At 42.8% G+C, this 18,396-nt stretch overlaps 1 protein-coding gene across 2 annotated transcripts in view; it reads left to right on the forward strand.

Moving 5' to 3' along the window:
* Positions 1–16,984: 16,984 nt before the first annotated feature.
* The window catches only part of PHACTR2 (phosphatase and actin regulator 2), a 147,570-nt gene continuing 146,158 nt past the window's right edge, over positions 16,985–18,396 (forward strand). For both annotated transcript variants that reach the window (XM_072141357.1, XM_072141358.1), the window contains exon 1: positions 16,985–17,258. In XM_072141357.1, the coding sequence (XP_071997458.1) occupies positions 17,000–17,258 (259 nt within the window). In that variant the 5' untranslated portion in view covers positions 16,985–16,999. The remainder of the gene's footprint in view (positions 17,259–18,396) is intronic.

Raw genomic sequence — 18,396 nt, forward strand, 5'->3', positions numbered from 1 at the left:
CTGCTGGACATTATATCATTGGGAGCACTCTGCTGGACATTACATTATTGGGGGCACTCTGCTGGATATTGCATTAATGGGGGCACTCTGATGGACATTATATTAATGGGGAACTCTGCTGGACATTTTATTAATTGGAGGGACTGCTATGGACATTTCATTCATGAGGGGAGGCTACTGGACATTTTATTAAAGAGGGGAGACTAGTGGACATTTTATTGGACAGTAGCTGCTGCATTCCCCACCCTAGGCTTATACTCAAGTCATTACATTTTCCCAGTTTTTTTGTGGTATAATTAGGTACCTCGGCTTATACTCGGGTTGGCTTTTACTCGAATATATAGGGTATATGGTTTTTATAGTGTCTGTGTCTAAAAAGGAGGGGATTCTAAGAAAAGCCTTCGGTGCTGCTTGGCCTCCTCTGGCCCTTTAAAGTTATGCCTTCCATAGGGGTAATTTAGCTATTCAAGATAAGCCTGGGGAGATTGGGGACATGTGTGATGCACTAATGAACAAGACAAAACCTGACATGTGCCCCTATCTTACTGTATATTCCTATATTTTCATCAAAGCCACAATTAAGGGTTAATAATCAATCATCAATAAATTATACCCCACAATGGAGCCTTTAAAAACTCAACCTGCAAAGAATAAGACTTCATATTGTTAAAAAGTTGTGGCTTTTAAAATGTGAGGATAGGAGGAGCTACAGAGGACGTGGCCTTGCGATGGCACAAGCTAGAAGTGCAGTTTGAGGGCTCTGCCACAGGCTTACATCCAGCCTCGCCTTTTTAACATACACAGCAGATGCTTCAGGACGTGGCCCCACGCTCCTTCTGATACCCAAAGCAGGCCCCATGCAACCACAGTGTCTTCTCACCCACCTGCTAGCGCCCGAGACCCATCTCTTACGGTGCGCAGTAAGTCACAGTCCCCTTCCTCTTAAAACTGCTCTGCAACCACCACACCTTCCCCTGCCACTGTTATTGCTGCCAAAGATGCCAATGTAGCACTGCAGGATCTTAGGGCTCAGCTCTCAATAATTCCCACTACAAGTGATATGAATGGGATATATAAACATTTTGGAGGTTACTTGGAGACTGCAGCCGCTGTCATCTAATCTCTCACAGATTGCTGGTAGTGTTTATAGAGTGGAGGAGGATGTGTCTGATGCCAGTTCCCAGCTTGAGACACACCAATGTTCCTTGAACCACCACACCCAGGAGATTCATATGCTTTTCAACATTGTGGAATATCATGAAAATAGAAACCGTCGCAACAATATCAGGGTCAGAGGGGTCCCTGAATAGATTGCTGCACCTCACATTTGACCACTCTCCATAAACTTTTTAACTCTATTCTTGATAAGGCTCTGGATTCTCCATTGGAATTACAGAGGTCACATAATCCGGATCCAGACTCTCTCCCTCTTCTCATTGTGACGTTGGCTCACCGCACAGGAAACCTTGTGCCTGTGCAGTGAGCTGTACACCCTGGTGCCTGCGCAGTTCACTGCTCGGCGGCTCAATGTGCCCGGCAGCGAACTGCGCATCTGCGGCCTAACTGCAAACTGCCTCCGAACTGTACAGGCACCAGGGTGTACGGTTCACTGTGCAGACGCGAGGTTTCCTGTGTGGTGAGCCGACGTCACAATGAGATGAGCGAGAAAGTGGGAGGGGAATTAAGTGAATAATTAGAAGCAGAAAGAGGCATCACCCCAAGACTAAGCAAGGACTTGTTGGCAGGGAGCCAGGTAATGAGTTGGTACACTTATAGTACCTTTTCCCTTTTTTCCCTTTTTCTTTTCTCTACTGCTCTTTTTTTTTCTATATCCTGTCTCCATTCCTCTCCTCCTTTTTTCTTGACCCTCCTCTCCCCCTTTTCTCTAGGGATGGTATTTTTTAAGTTGTGCACGCTCAATTAAAGGAGCTTTAAGAAACGGGCTAAGGGCTTCAAGAAACGGGCTAAGGTGCTGTAAAGTTTACATAAAGACTGTGTCGGTTTTCTTTTCTTGGAAGAAGCACACTTTAAATCTGGTCATGTCCCTCCCCTTTGTCAAAAAACATTTCTGCTCTTGGGGCCATAACACTTACCCGGAGGGTAAATCCTCAGGATTGTCTATTGGTATCCACATATCCCTGACTCATGAGATTAAGGAGGAATAGATTGACCCACATGGTAGGTATCTTATGCTCTAGGTATCTATATGAGACAGGATTTTTACTTTAGTGAATTTATACCTACCTAATAGCAACCAAATACATTCTTGTTGGTCTATGCTTCAACAACTGTAAGACTTTTGTACTCAACCCCAGGTTGACGCGTTTCAATATGATAAGCTATCTAAACCAGATATAGTGTTTTCACCTTCATATAGTCTACAATATTATAAAGTACATATTATCAAAAACATCTTCTCTCCTGTATATGGATAATGACCTCATAAATGTACTTCCTGATACCAAACTTTATTGCATGACGGGTCCCTACTTTAGGAATGCAACTATGACCAAGTCTATTTTGAATAATTCCTTCTCAAAAAACTATCTTAACACTAAAGCATTTTACAAATACAAATGTATTTGTTGCAAATATGCATCTCCCAGGAAAAACTTCCAGTCTGTTTAATATACCCAAATTTATTAACTGCAGTACGTCCTATGTCATCTATATGATTACATGTACAGCATCTCACATACAATAAATTGGCTGTACTACATGCCCATTAAAAGTTAGAATTCAACGTCATGTTTCTGATGCTAACAAAAAAGATGTAGTTAGTGGTACGGATTGTTCTTATCTCTCGGTCGTGGGCTTGGAGAAAGTGATGCGTCCAACCAGAGGCGGTGATCATAAAAGAACATTATTGAAACTTAGAAATGAGAATCCCAGCTGGATTCAAGAAGAGGCAGGATGTAATATATCAATATTGATAAGTAATAATATTTCTTTTCTTTAATATCAATATTTGTATTATTTTAACTCTTTTTGTGATAACTTGAAATAAAGAGTTATTTTTATTATTTACTCTTTGATTCTAAAAAGGAACAGAGGTAATTGATTGTCTGATCATGTGATCTAGAGTGTGATGGTTTATAAACCTCCCACGATCAATAAAATCTAGCCATGAATATGGAAAGTGTTTTTCGAAACGTGTAGGCTTCATCCGTCTCTTTACTGCCTGCTGTGTACTCTTATGCCATGGAAGTCTTTTAATAAATTCTCACTTTCTGGTGCAGAGTTGTGAGTCCCTACAGAGATCACAGCAGTTTTATTCCTCTCTCTTCCACATAGAGAGGCATGACTATTCTCTTCCACACTTTGAAATTCAACAGAGGATTCCGAACTGTGTGGAAGATACAACTCTCCCAACTTGTCGGAAACTGTTGCCTCCTTAGAGGAAACATTTTCTGAAAACGAACTTGACGTTGTTGTCAAAAATTCACCAACTGGGAAATGTCCTGTCCTGACAGTTTCACCAACAGGTTCTATAAACTCTTCAATGACCTTTTAAAACCCTTACTGTCTAGGATTTTTATTATTAATTTATTATCACAAAATGTCCAGTTGATGCTCAAACCCTTGTAGAACATATCTCCCTGATTCGCAAACCACGGAAGAACCCTGTTTTCTGTACAAATTATTGTGCAATCTTGCTCATCAATATTAATGTAAAATTATTTGATAAAGTTATTGCTAATAGACTGTCTCCTCATTTATCCTCATTTTCGTCACCGGGGTGTCCTCTTTCCCACTTTTTTACGTTCTAATAATGGAACTCCTGGCTGTATCATTGTAGAAAAATGTCCACATACACTGTATCTCTCTTGGTCGCACTGTTGGCAAACTTGCAGTGAATGCAGACGACCTGCTACCCTGTTTCCCCGAAAATAAGACAGTGTCTTATATTAATTTTTGCTCCTACAGAGGCACTAGGTCTTATTTTCAGGGGACGTCTTATTTTTCCATGAACAAGAATTTACATTTATCGTTGAACAAAAAAATCAACTTCTCTAACATCCTTATGACTCTCCAAACTCTGAATTTCATGCTGTATTTCTTGTGACTCCATTTCTATTAGAATCATTGGCCCCAATCTCTCATTATTAGTAAAAGCACTTTCCATAAATGACCCTTCTTATCCCGGTAGCTGCTGGTATCACATTGCAGCACAACAGCCAGTGATTTACTTCCATGAATTCTTCTCCATGTCACAACCTTCTGCAGCATCTAAAAGATTTCCTAATACTAATGTATGGCGTGGGGGGAGCTGCTGCAATGGCGGCCGCTAGGTCTTATTTTCAGGGGAGGCCTTATATTTCTAAGCCTGAACAAAATTGTACTAGGTCTTATTTTCGGGGGATGTCTTATTTAAGGGGAAACAGGGTATTGTATAAAAATAGTTTTTAGTGGCACATATTAATTTTTAACTGATTTAATGAGCCAATCGCAGTTTCACCGTAAAGAATAGTGAACCCCTTTTCTCTCCTTTTGATGTCCAGTACCTCCTTAACCTTCTAGATGTCTGTGGAGTCAGCCTCTGGAGCAGGAGAAGGAGATTGTTGCGAGAAGTGGTTCAAGTTGACTGGTTTCAGGAGGGAGACATGGAAGGAGTTCGGGTTGCGCATAGTGGGTGGAAGACGGAGCTTATATGCTACAGGATTGATGCGCTTATCAAAAGGACCAAGAAAGTGGGGACCAAGCTTGTAGCTAGGTATCTTCAGCCGGACTTATCTGGAAGATAGCCACACCTTATCACCTGGAGAGAACACAGGATGAGTCCTACGCTTCTTATCAGCCTTGGTACGGTCAGTGGCCCGGAGGAGAGACTGACGGGTCTGTTCCCAAATAGATTTGAGGTCCTGTACCAGTTCCTCTACCGCAGGGACATCCAAGGGAACGGACAAAGGTAAAGGAGGGCGATGAATTCGTCTGCAGACACAAAGAAAGGAGGTGCCCCATGAACTCGGAGAACTCAGCCCATGAACTCTAGCACTCTAACTCTCGAAGTCTGATTCACCCTTTACACTTGACCATTCGACTGGTTGGTAAGCAGAAGAAAAGTCCAGATTCACTTAAATCTGGTTACACAAGGATCACCAGAACTTAGACACAAACTGGACCCCTCAGCAAGCCACAATGTGTTGAGGAATTCCATGGAGCTTAAAGATGTGCTGAAGGAACAAACTGGCAAGACGTTGAGCAGATGGAAGATCAGAAAGGGAAACAAAATGGGACATCTTGGAAAACCGGACAGTCACCACCCAGATGACGGTATATGCCAAAGGAAGGAGGAAGATCTGTGACAAAGTCCATAGCCACTTGAGACCACGAACGACTGGGTATCAGCAACGGAATCAACAGGCCAGCCGGTTTGAGGCGATAAGGAATTGGACACAGGAATTGTAGGCCCCCACAAAAACCCAAAAATTTTTGACCAGTTCAGGCCACCAGTAGTAGCGGGAGATAAGGGCCACGGAGCGTTGCACCCCAGGATGCCCAGCCATACGCAAAGAATGTTCCCAAGACGGAATCCTCTTTTGGAGTGCAGGTCGAGCATACGTCTTGCCGGGAGGAAGCTGCCGAAGATCCACTGGAGCAGCAACAACTAGTTGTTCAGGAGAGGTAATATGCTAAAGGAGCAGCTCTTCTCCAGTGACATTGGAGGCATGGGAAAGGGCATCAGCCTTGATATTCTTCTCCACTGGGTGAAAATGGATCAACAGGTTGAAGGGTGAAAAGAAGAATAACCAAAGGGCTTGCCTGGGATTAAGGCACTGGGCCGTCTGGAGATACAGAAGGTTCTTATGGTCTGTGTATATACAAACCAGATGGAGAGCTTCCTCCAGTAGATATCGCTATTCTTCCAGAGAGATCTTGATGGCCAATAGTTTTCTATCTCCTATAGAGTAATTCCTCTCTGCAGGGGAGAAAGCCCTAGAGGAAAAGCCGAAAGTGAGAGTACAGCCTTTAGGCCCTTTCTGGGTGAGCACCGCCCCAGCACCTACGGAGTATCCGTCAACCTCAAGATGAAAGGGCATCTCTGTGTCAGGCCTAGAGAGAACTGGAGCCAAAAGAAAGGCAGACTTCAACCTTGAGAAGGCTTCTTCAGCTGCCGAGGACCAGAGGCGAGGATTGGCACCCTTCTTGGTGAGCTCCACAAAGGGAGACACCAGAGAGGAGAAATGCAGGATAAACTGCCGATAATAGTTTGGAAAAACCCTGGAAGGTTTGCATGGCTCGTAGACCTTCTGGGAGTGACCACTGTAGAACTGCAGACAGTTTAGCAGGATCCATCTGGAGACCTCAATATAGGCTCCATTGGTGATACTGACATTTCTCGAGTTTGAGACATGATTGCCGTATGTGGGACTGGTGGGTCCTGCGCCAGCCAGAGAGGAGGATTTACATAAGAAGCCTCTCTGCAGGTTCTCTTTAATATATTCTGACATAGCAGCAGTCTCTGGAACTGAAAGAGGATACATATGACCTCTGGGGGGGAGAGGCACCTGGCAGGAGATCCACAGGGCAGTCGTAGGGACGGTGCGGTGGCAAAGTCTCTTTTTTTTTTTTTTTTTTTTTAAACATTGGCAAAGTCCTGGTAACACATAGGTAGACCCTCAAAGGACTTCGGAGTCACAGAGGAAGTCAAGACAGGTTGCAGCCATAGGAGACAGAGGAGGATAGAGGAGGTGAAACATGGCAGCACATAAAAGGACAGTCTTTCCTTGTGAAGAGCTCCTACTTACAGAGAGAGAGGCTCAGTGCGGTACCGGATCGGAGAGAATTTGTCCACTAACTGAGGATATGACAGGGGGCAGCTTGAGAGGAACCACCGGAATGTGATGCTGGGACACCAGAGCGGCATCCACAAAGTTCCCCGCAGAACCAAGAGTCCAAGAAAGCTGAAACCTGAATCGGAGTGTGGGTGCCAAAGCTGAGGAGCACAGGAATAGTCAGACGTGAAGAAGCTTTACTTACACTTAGGGAAGCTTCTCCCAAGAACCCTAGGTGCTGGCGTTTCCAGGACGTTGGGGGCGGACTGAACAAGCCCCAATTAAGTGCATTGGACTGGCACAATACAGGCAAAGATTCTCCTGACATCATCTGGAAAGTTCCTGGAGGGAGAGTCGGGCTCTGTAGGGCTTCTCTGCAGGGAGTACGGCCGGAGGCTGGAGCGGCCTTTAGAAGGCAGGTGCCAAGCGAGGTAGACTTTGAACCCGGGCTTGTAGATACTCGTGACGTAACTCCTCAGCACGTTTCATGAACCGCACATCAATCCGAGTGGTTACTGTGATGAGATCACTCATACATCACCAATGTATCCTAGACTTGAGGTGAAAGTCCTTTTTTTTGGAGGTTGCAGATAGGGCCACCTCGTTCCAGGTGAGTTCAGAGGCCATGGTACAGAACTGAACAGCGTACTCTTCCATAAACGAGTCCCTTGATGCAGGGTCAGCAGCGCAGTCTCAGCTGAGGAGGCTCGTGCAGGTTCTTCAAACACTGATCGAAATTCCACCAGGAATGCAATGTGAGTAGCCGTGACAGGATCGCCTCTGCCACATAGGGGGGTAGCCCATGCCAGGGCTTTCCAGGAGAGGAGGCTGACAAATTGAGATGGCATAAGTTCAGGAGCACTGAGTGATAAAGTCCTGCACAGCTTTGGGTCAAAGAGCAAAATTCCAGCTCACCTCCAGCCTGTTTTTGGTCATACACGGAGCCGGCAAGGGACCCACCTAGTTTGAGAAGGCAAAACAACAAGCAAAATAATCCGATGGTCCAGCCAGGTTCCAAAACGTGTTCAAAATTTATTCGAAAATATTAATACATCCATAGTGTACATCCTGTCCACCAACGCGTTTCAGATGGTATAACCGTCCTAAGTCATGAGAAAAAGTAGTCGAGCCAGCACAACACGAGAGACGTCACAGGGGTACTAGTGCCCAATGTTGCTTCTTTTATTGAATAAAATGTAACATACATGAGGACAGCGGCTGGTTAACGCGTTTTGACGGGATCCGTCTTAATCATAACCTTTAAATTCTTAGGGTTGTTGTTAAATTCATGGGGTTGATGTTAAGATAGTCAACAAAATCTGCGAAAATCGCTGACACACACATAGTTAGAAACATACCATATGGGGAATTAATAAGACTCAGAAGGAATTGTTCCGATGATGGTGATTATGACAAAGAGAAAACTAGCCTTAAAGCCAGAGGGGATACTACAATTCCAATGTAGAAAAAACAGATGATAGGATTAAAAACATGAAACAACAAGATCTGTTATTGGATAGGCAACATGATGAACAGGGTGACACCACAATACAGAAGCCTAAAGCTCCAATAGTGTTCTCTACAGCCTATAGCAGGCAGTTTAAGGATATTACTAGAATAGTTCAAAAATTCATTCCAATCTTATTACAGGATCCAAGTTTGTACACAGTGTTGGAGAATGGCATCAGATGTGTGGCTAAGAGAGCTCCCACCTTAGGTGGTGTTCTTTCACCCAGCCTGTTCAAAAGTTAAAATTCCAGTGTTACCTGGCTCAACTCTAAAGGTTGTTTCAGATGTGGGCATACACAGTGTAAAGCATGCTCGTTTTTAGCAGTGGACACAAGTATAACATCTTGTACTACTAACAAGAATTACCCTATTCGATCATATACCTGTATATACCTGTATACCCTATGCAATACCTGTAATGCAATCTATTCAATTGAATGCAAAGAGTGCAATATACAATACATAGGACATACTACAGGTCCCCTTAAAGTGAGGATACAACGCCATTTGTCGGATGTCACTAATGAGGCAGTTGGTATATCGGCAGCCTCCAAACACTTTAGAGAGGTACACAATAAATCCATTTGCCATTTTGTATGGAACGATTTTGAGAAAGTCTCACGTCCAGTAAGAGGGGGCAATATCAAGAGGAAATTACTAAATAGAGCTTTTGGATTTTCATGATGGAGAGCAGAGTACCACAGGGCATGAATAAAAGGCAAGACATCATATTAACATATTAATACATTGGCTCATATATCTTATACTCACACATAACGCTTATAGCAACCTTATCCAATACAGGCCGTCCCCTACTTAAGAACACCTGACTTGCATACGACCCTTAGTTACAAACGGACATTTGGATGTTGGCAATTTACCATTATCATTTAGTCTTAGGCTACAGAAAACAGCTATAACAGTTACCACTGGTGTCTACAATGAAGCTTTATTGTTAATCCTGGTTCTTATGACAACCCAACATTTTTAAAATCCAATTGTCACAGAGACCAAAAAAATATTTGGCTGGGGTTACAATGATAAAGTATACAGTTCTGACTTACATACAAACTCAACTTAATAACAAACCTAGAGTCCCTATCTTGTATGTAACCCCGGGACTGCCTGCATATCCTTTCTCAATACTGCAATAAATCTCTCATCTTGACTTTGCTCTCTCCTTTTCACATCTTCTCCTTCCTCCCTGTTTATTCTCTGCATTCTCCTTCTGTGTCCTCTTCTCCCATTCGGAGACACACGCAGTTTCACATTTTGAGTGTAAAAAATTATAAGAATCTTAGGACATTTATTTGTTTATATCTTCAGGTTGAAACCAAGTGATAATAGTTACATTGTATAATGTCCACTTTGTGAAGTATGTGTGTTCCGCTATTTTGCCAACAAGTGCATTTGTAATTTATAACTTATTCCTAGAGTACACCATCTTTTTATAACTAATACATTTGCTGTAAATATCAACAGTAATGTGTATTTTTATACATGTAACAATATTTTAAGGATTGTTTGTTAATAATCTCGGCTTACCACAATCGCGTGGTTTCGAGCCGGGCTCACGGTCATGTGACGATAGGGGGAGTCTCTGTTCATGTGATGTCGGAGGTGCTGCCCGGGCCATGTGACGTGGGGTGAATGAGGGAGTTTCCTCCACCGTATCACTCAGCTGTGAAGGTTAAAAGGCGAGTGTGTTGTTAGGTCAGGTAGGTTATAATTAAGACGGATCCCATCGAAATGCGTTAACCAGCCGCCGTCCTCGTGTATGTTACATTTTATTCAATAAAGAAAGCGACATTGGGCACTAGTACCCCTGTGACGTCTCTCGTGTTGTGCCAGTTCGACTACTTTTTCTCTGCATATACCATACGGCTATGGATGGATCTTTTCCGTGCACCAGAAGACTCTCCGTGTGTGTACAGCCGACAACGATCTGAAGGTTGGGTGAGCCAGCTTTTCTTTTCACTTTTATCTACCTTGTAGTGGAAGTGGTATATTTTTGTGCATACGTCCTTAGTCATGGTCTGTCCAAACCAAGTTGTGTCTGCATCTTTATGCACTTGTGAATTAATCCACCTGTGTAGAAATGGGTGTTGATCACCGTGCATGAAGTCCGCATACAAACTGTGGTTGGACAGAAGAAATAACATACAACAATAAATGTTTTGCATTATATAATGAATACATTTACTTGTTACAACATACTATATTTGGTGCAAAACAAAGAAAAATCATTAAAAGTTGAGTACATAATGAGAAGAGAAACCCCAATGCTTCCGGTTACCAGGGTAACATAGGCGTCACTGGGGTCAAATCATGTGACGGGATCACGTGAAAAATCCAAGCATGTGATCTCAAATGAGAAACATATAAAATTGAAAGCGCATATAAGGGGTAGCACTCCAAGAAAAAAACAAGCAATAATGTTAAATGTTGGGGTCCCCATAATACTTGTCAGGAATAGAAAGTCTTAGCCTTGGTTCAGCGGCTGGTAGACAAGCCGGTGTAACAGGAGTAGTCGCAGGAGTCTGTTGCTGTTGCTGAGCAGCAACCAACTGCTGCAGTATGGCGGTAACTAGTCCAAGCTGTTCTCCTTGCAAAGCAATCTCCCGGGACTGCTGAACCACAATGGTGGTAAGATCAGCCAGTTTTGGAAGCAAAACCTTGGCGGGGTCCATGGCCGGATCTTACTGTTAGAGTTCGGGGTTAGTGAATCCCCTGAACCACTGCGGATGATGACACAAGCTGACACTTGGGATCTGAGTGGCACCCGGTCTTCACCAGAGCCCGCCGCAAAGCAGGAGGGTCTTGCTGCGGCGTGGTGCCACCAGGTCATTCCACAGGTGCGACTTGTCCGCTGTGGCAGCCAAGGTCGAGGTACAGAATCACTAGGCAGTCTCATGGTCAGGAACAGCCAGATGGTCAAGGCAGGTGGCAATGATGCAAGGTCGGGGACGGAGCAGGGGGTTGAGGCTGGCAGCGTAGGGTCAGATCCGGGGTCACAACGGGAGGCCAGAAGGCAGGAAAGAATCGCCGATGGAAGCTTTCTCAGTGGCATGAAGCTCAAAGATACGGCGGGAGTTGCTGGGAGAAGCCGGCTTTTAAGGAAACCCGGAAGTGGCAAGCGCCAATCAGCGGCCCTTTAAATCTGCCAGTGCCGGCACGCACGCGCCCTAGGGAGCGGAGACAAGCACGCTGGCCGATCCGAGACATGGATCGCAGGGGCACCCGTGACATCCTTGCCACCATTACTTATCTATACGTTTGGACGCACTAGGGCAAGAACCGTGATTCTTTACCATTGGAAATCTACCCCTAGTCCATCACTTGCTGAATGGGTCTTGAAATGAACTATTAGAGAAAATGGAGTAGATCTCATCGTATTGACACCTTTTTCCAGACTTTGTCCATCTGGTCCCCATTCAGGGAGTTTGAGGACTTGCCAATGTTCTGCTACTTTCCGCTAAGTGCCCTGAATGTTTATGAGTCTTGTTGCCTAGACTACAACAAACCTTGGGGTTGCCCTCCAATCTCCCGCCCCATTACTTGCTCTCCCTATTCTCTCTTTTTTCTTTCTATTATCAGCTTTTCTCTTTTAAACTGTCATTTGCCTTTTGTACCTGTGATATTTGCACACTTTTGATGTATGATATCATTGCTTTGATGTATTTGAGATGATTTATGATCCATTGGCTATATCCTGTTGTATAATGCTTTTACTGTGTGTGTCGTTTCCCATATTATTGCACATTGTATGTTTATTTGCATTTTAATCAACTTTGATAAGGAAAAAAAATGAGAATTAAAAAAGACAAAAGTCCTTCTTGACCCAAAACAGGTCACTAAAGAGTAAATGATCCTTTTAAGTCTTCACATAGCAGCTGTAATCACAGTTCTTTGTCAGCACGACCTTTGTAGAGGAAATTGCTTTCACACATACAGTTTAACTCACCAGAACTAGACGGTTCTCTGCTTCCTGATTGAAAAATATACATGTCTGTGAAATAGGGCACATATAGGCCACCTTTAGACCTGATACTGTTTGCAGTTATTTATTAATAAAATAATAACTGGTATATAAACAGATATATTAACCAGTGGCGTAACAAGACTCCGGTTGGCCCCAGTGCAAATTTAGATTTGTGCACCATATACAGAAATTCTCACTACTGTCCACATTCTGCAGATTATACTACACAAGTGTAGATACAGGGGCGTAACTTGAGGGGGTGCAGAGGTTGCGGTCGCACCAGGGCCCAAGAGGTTTAGGGGGCCCTTACTTTCCCATATGACTTTCCCATATGAAAAGACTATTACTATAAACCATACATAATAGTCTACTTCGCACGCTTTCGTTCGTTGATCAGCAAGTACCATGTCGTGGACTTTTTGAATGATTTCCTTGGTAACCATGTCTGCCGGGCGTCCTGGTCGCTCCTCATCAAAAACGGATGTTGGCCCATGTTTAAATTGGTTGAACCAATATCTAACTGTGATCATAGATGGCTGCATCCAACAGCATTCAACTTAGCTTTTATCTCCTTGCATTTTTTTCCCATCCAAAATTAAAAAGCAAATTACCGAACGATACTGCACTTTTTCCATCTTAGGGAAAATCACTAAATACGTCTTACCCAAATGGCTGCCAAACCCAAACTAACCATTTAGTTTGTCATTGTCATTTAGTAGATGGCAGCACACGATGTTAATACCAACTTCCTTCAGGAAAACCCTCTGTCGTCAAACACGGGTACTTATGGAACCGCCCTCGTACACACAGTACTGTATTCAGTGGGAGGTGCATTCTGTCAGCCAGCCAATAGTCAGCCATCCATCATGTGCCAGACCACTGTATTTTATAAATATACGGTGCCATGCGTGCTTATAAGGATGAAAAATGTGCTGTATTTACAGCCAAAATACAGATGTATATATAGAACAGGAAAATACTTAGTCATGTACATGAGGCCTAAGGGTGATGCCATACGTCCCGTTTCTGAACCGCTTTAACGCATGCCTTTTCAGTCAATTTTAAAAAAAATGCGTTTTTAAATTGCATACATTTTTTTACCATTTACCGTGCATTTGGCTACTTTCAACCTGTTAATCTAATAAGACAAACAGGTTCAAAGCAGACAAATGCATGGTAAACATCTGAAAACGCATGCGTTTGAACATCCAAAAACATGACGTGTGGCATCACCCTCAGGGATACATGTTTGATCATTGTAAGGGGGGGGGGCTGTGTTGTTACATCTCTCAGACCCTCATGGTAGCAGGATAGGGGGAAGAGGTGAACAAATCATTAAAACATAATAATTCCAACAACACATTTAAAACCAGAGCACCAGAAGACATACACTCACTGGCCACTTTATTAGGTACACAATGCTAGTAACGGGTTGGACCCCCTTTTGCCTTCAGAACTGCCTCAATTCTTCGTGGCATAGATTCAACAAGGTGCTGGAAGCATTCCTCAGAGATTTTGGTCCATATTGACATGATGGTATCACACAGTTGCCGCAGATTTGTCGGCTGCACATCCATGATGCGAATCTCCCGTTCCACCACATCCCAAAGACGCTCTATTGGATTGAGATCTGGTGACTGTGGAGGCCATTTGAGTACAGTGAACTCATTGTCATGTTCAAGAAACCAGTCTGAGATGATTCCAGCTCTATGACATGGTGCATTATCCTGCTGAAAGTAGCCATCAGATGTTGGGTACATTGTGGTCATAAAGGGATGGACATGGTCAGCAACAATACTCAGGTAGGCTGTGGCGTTGCAATGATGCTCAGTTGGTACCAAGGGGCCCAAAGAGTGCCAAGAAAATATTCCCCACACCATGACACCACCAGCCTGAACCGTTGATACAAGGCAGGATGGATCCATGCTTTCATGTTGTTGACGCCAAATTCTGACCCTACCATCCGAATGTCGCAGCAGAAATCGAGACTCATCAGACCAGGCCACGTTTTCCAATCTTCTACTGTCCAATTTCGATGAGCTTGTGCAAATTGTAGCCTCAGTTTCCTGTTCTTAGCTGAAAGGAGTGGCACCCGGTGTGGTCTTCTGCTGCTGTAGCCCATCTGCCTCAAAGTTCGACGTACTGTGCGTTCAGAGATGCTCTTCTGCCTACCTTGGTTGTAATGGGTGGCGATTTGAGTCACTGTTGTCTTTCTATCATCTCGAACCAGTCTGCCCATTCTCATCTGACCTCTTGCATCAACAAGGCGTTTCCGCCCACAGAACTGCCGCTCACTGGATGTTTTGTTTTTTTTCGGACCATTCTCTGTAAACCCTAGAGATGGTTGTGCGTGAAAATCCCAGTAGATCAGCAGTTTCTGAAATACTCAGACCAGCCCTTCTGGCACCAACAACCATGCCACGTTCAAAGGCACTCAAATCACCTTTCTTCCCCATACTGATGCTCGGTTTGAACTGCAGGAGATTGTCTTGACCATGTCTACATGCCTAAATGCACTGAGTTGCCACCATGTGATTGGCTGATTAGAAATTAAGTGTTAACGAGCAGTTGGACAGGTATACCTAATAAAGTGGCCGGTGAGTGTATAACGCTATATCAATATCCTAAACACCACCCGTACACATGCCAGGTAGGTACAGAAATGTTAGATATCACCAGTCTTCGTGTGGCAAGAGAAGATAGGGGAAATAACCGGCCATTCTGGGATTCTCCCGGAATAAGCTACCAGCACTGCTCCTAGTAGTCCCAATGACTGCATTCTCCCTCAATCCCCAAAGTACTGGAAACACTAGAATACCCTAAAGATAAGATCCTTATGTGTTTCCAGGTCCACTATTAAATGGGCCTTTTATCAGGGGATAATCAGCAAGTAAATATGGGTACACAATTGTTACCATGCAGGTCGCAACTAGGTGGAGGTAATGCCACGTTCATTTCACACAGCTGTGTTGGTGGTTGGACCACTGTCCTACAACAAGTTGCGACCCACATGGTACTTTTTATTGATTCTGTAATAAATGGTTATTTAGACAATAATGTAAGTATCTTTCAGCTATGATGTTTAGAAGATGTATATTTGCTGTATAATGCAGCAGATACCCACCCTTCATATGCTTAGTTCCCGAGTCCTCTGCAAATAACTTAATACATGTTACATTGTATGTTATGTTGCGTGACGTAATTAAACAGGCAAATGTACAGTAGAAAAACATGAAAAGGATGTCATCAAAATGTTTTATTTTACGGCCCATAAGATACATGATATAAATTCTTCTAGACAGGAAGTCACTTACACTGAAGTTCTCACAAATAAATAGAGAAACAGACCTTACACAGACGCAACATTGGTGCTGTTAATATAACATACATCTTAAATGCCTTGGAAAATATTTATCAAAAGTTTTATGGCTAGTTTGACAAAAGGTTAGTTTAAAGTGTTAGTTTATGAAAGGTTCCTCCATCAGTAAAATGGAATATTAATTTATACCTATGTTACATTACTTGGGGGCTTATTTGCTGGCCTATATTGCTAAAAACTGCATATTTATTTGCACTTTTCCAGTCCATGTTTATAGGTAGCCTTATCATGTGTCAGTTGATAGGAACCTACACTGCCTTATTGTAGTGAGTGGAGGAGAGTTTTTCGCACATTGGGGCTTATTTACTAAGGGTCCCTCGCTTTGCACTTTCGTCGGCTTTTAGAAATTTTCGGGATTTGCACCGCTGTGAGCTATTTAGAAGGGGATTGTGTCGCACGCGATCGGATTTTGGTGCAATCGCCCCGACTTTCATGTGAAAGAAATCGGCGGCAGGCAGTCGAACTATTGGACGGACTAAGCGCAGGATTTAACTTTAAAATTGTGGCGCAAGACATGCACTTACATACACCGGGAACAAGAAGGTGAACTCCGGCGGACCTGAGCGGGGAATCGACAGATGCAGGAAATCGGGCGCATGATCTTTGTAAATCGCACCAGAGTGCATGATCGCCAGGCACTCCTTATTTCAGAACCTCCATTGGCCCGGTAAGTAAATGTGCCCCGTAGGGTGTGTTTTTTTAAGTGTGTTTTAGTGTATATCAATAAAATTTGGATTTTTATTAAGTGGTTTATTGTAGTGGTTTATGACACCAGCTCTGTTACAATTACATGAATTCTAGTGTATACCTATATATTTGGGACTAGTCGGTGGACTAAAAATGATTAAGCTAATTTAGGTGTTATCTTATATATGCTGCTGTTTCAAGAATATCCACTGTATGTGACAATTCTTTTCTTTACCTGTTTGTTGTGTATTGCTGATGTGGAACTAAATACTGTTTAGCAGTATTCTGTTTTGAAAAAATAAAAAATAAAGAGTGGAACAAATAAATAAAAAAGGTCTGGTCAGTAAGTCTTCCTTTAGGCCTGGTTATAACGGGCAAATCATTTTGTACATTCTTACAATTTAAAAACGAAACAAAAGTAAGCACTACATAAAGTAAGCAGTAGGGAAGATACTGATATGGTGTAGATAGCCATTAGTTATTACGGTAATCAAGTTTTAGTAATTCACAAACATCATGGCTTATGTCTTATGACATTGTGACCGTAAAACAGAAAAAAGAAAGAAAGTTCAGGGAGGGTTGTGGTTACTTCCTGTACCTCTGCTTCTACACAGGCTTCAAATCTGCATGCTTGTATTTAATGAAGAAGTCTCTTTACATTGACTCATGGCAGACTCTTTTATTACTGGAGAATACGAAAAGCCAAAAAACAGCATCCACTGTGATCTAGATACAACATGGAAGTCGATGATAAAACAGGTAGCACCTGTGACATCTGCCAAGCAACAGCTGAGACCAGAACTGTCTTCTCCAGTTCTTCATCATGGTTCTTCCTTCCAGAATCTCTTTACCAGAGCTAGATCTCAAAGTGACACAATGTCCTTTGTCCAAGTCAGACTGCTCAGAGTTAGAGTTACTGGGTCAGGTAAGCAGATCTTTTTTTTTTTACTTTGTGTTTGCATTGTGTACTTATAGAGTTGTTGTCATAAAATACACAGATTTGGGGATAAATGTCTGATCACTGGAAGTTTGACTTCTGGGACCCTGGTTATTGGCCGAACAGGATATCAAAACTCCCTTAGAGATACCCTACAGCTGGAGTTCCCAGCAGTTAGATAGAGGATTGCAGATAAATTTTATTTTGTAATGAAATTTCTTGGATGTTTGTATTATTTGGTGAGGCATGCATTTAAATATTGTATTAAGTATATTTTCTAAAAGTATTCTCAGAACTATATACAGAAGGAGGTTAAAGGAACTTATAGTTATTGTATTGGATATCATATTTCCTTCCAGATGATGATCTGTTCACCCAGACGCCATCTTGTTCAGTGTCGTCCATCTCATTATTCAGAAACCATTTTGTGCAATCTGTCTAGAGATAGTTTTTGTTCTTGCTGCTGTTTGTTTGTCTTTATACACCTTGATGATAGATGGAAACGTGGGGATGTATGATCCTGACGGCGTCAGTTGAAACAGTGGTTCAGTGAAGAAATTACTTCCATTGAGACATCTGTACGACTGTCACCGTGCATACACGCGGGTTTTAATTCAATCTATCGGGCCATGCTTGATCTTGGTGTAACACTCCAGATATCATACATCTTGAATTGAAAAGTGACAAGTACGCCAACAGAGTTTCTCCGATGTCTTTAATCCAAAAACAGGAGTTGTAGCAAGAAGTATTGGAAAAAGTATATCTTGTTATAAAAATTCTCCTCCAAAACTAATGTGCTAGACGCGTTTCTGAGCCGTACTCGGCTCTTTCCTCAGTAGCAAACAGATTTACTGAGGAAAGAGCCAAGTTCGGCTCAGAAACACTGAGTTTATTTGGAAAACACTGGATTTCTAATGATAACCAATGCTTAGAAGTAGTTTTCAACTGGTCCACCATGTAGTACTGCAAAATTGAAGGTAATCCCACTCTACCTTTGTACACTGGGCTGAACAGGGTTTTCATACACATGCATACATAGAGATTGGTTTTCTCTTCCTGGCTTCAGTGATATTTCACTGATGCCTTACTGAAGCATTCTTTTCACTGGGCCTTTTCACAAGAACCT

This window comes from Engystomops pustulosus, chromosome 3 (assembly GCF_040894005.1).
Source record: "Engystomops pustulosus chromosome 3, aEngPut4.maternal, whole genome shotgun sequence".
NCBI classification, from domain to species: Eukaryota; Metazoa; Chordata; class Amphibia; order Anura; family Leptodactylidae; genus Engystomops; species Engystomops pustulosus.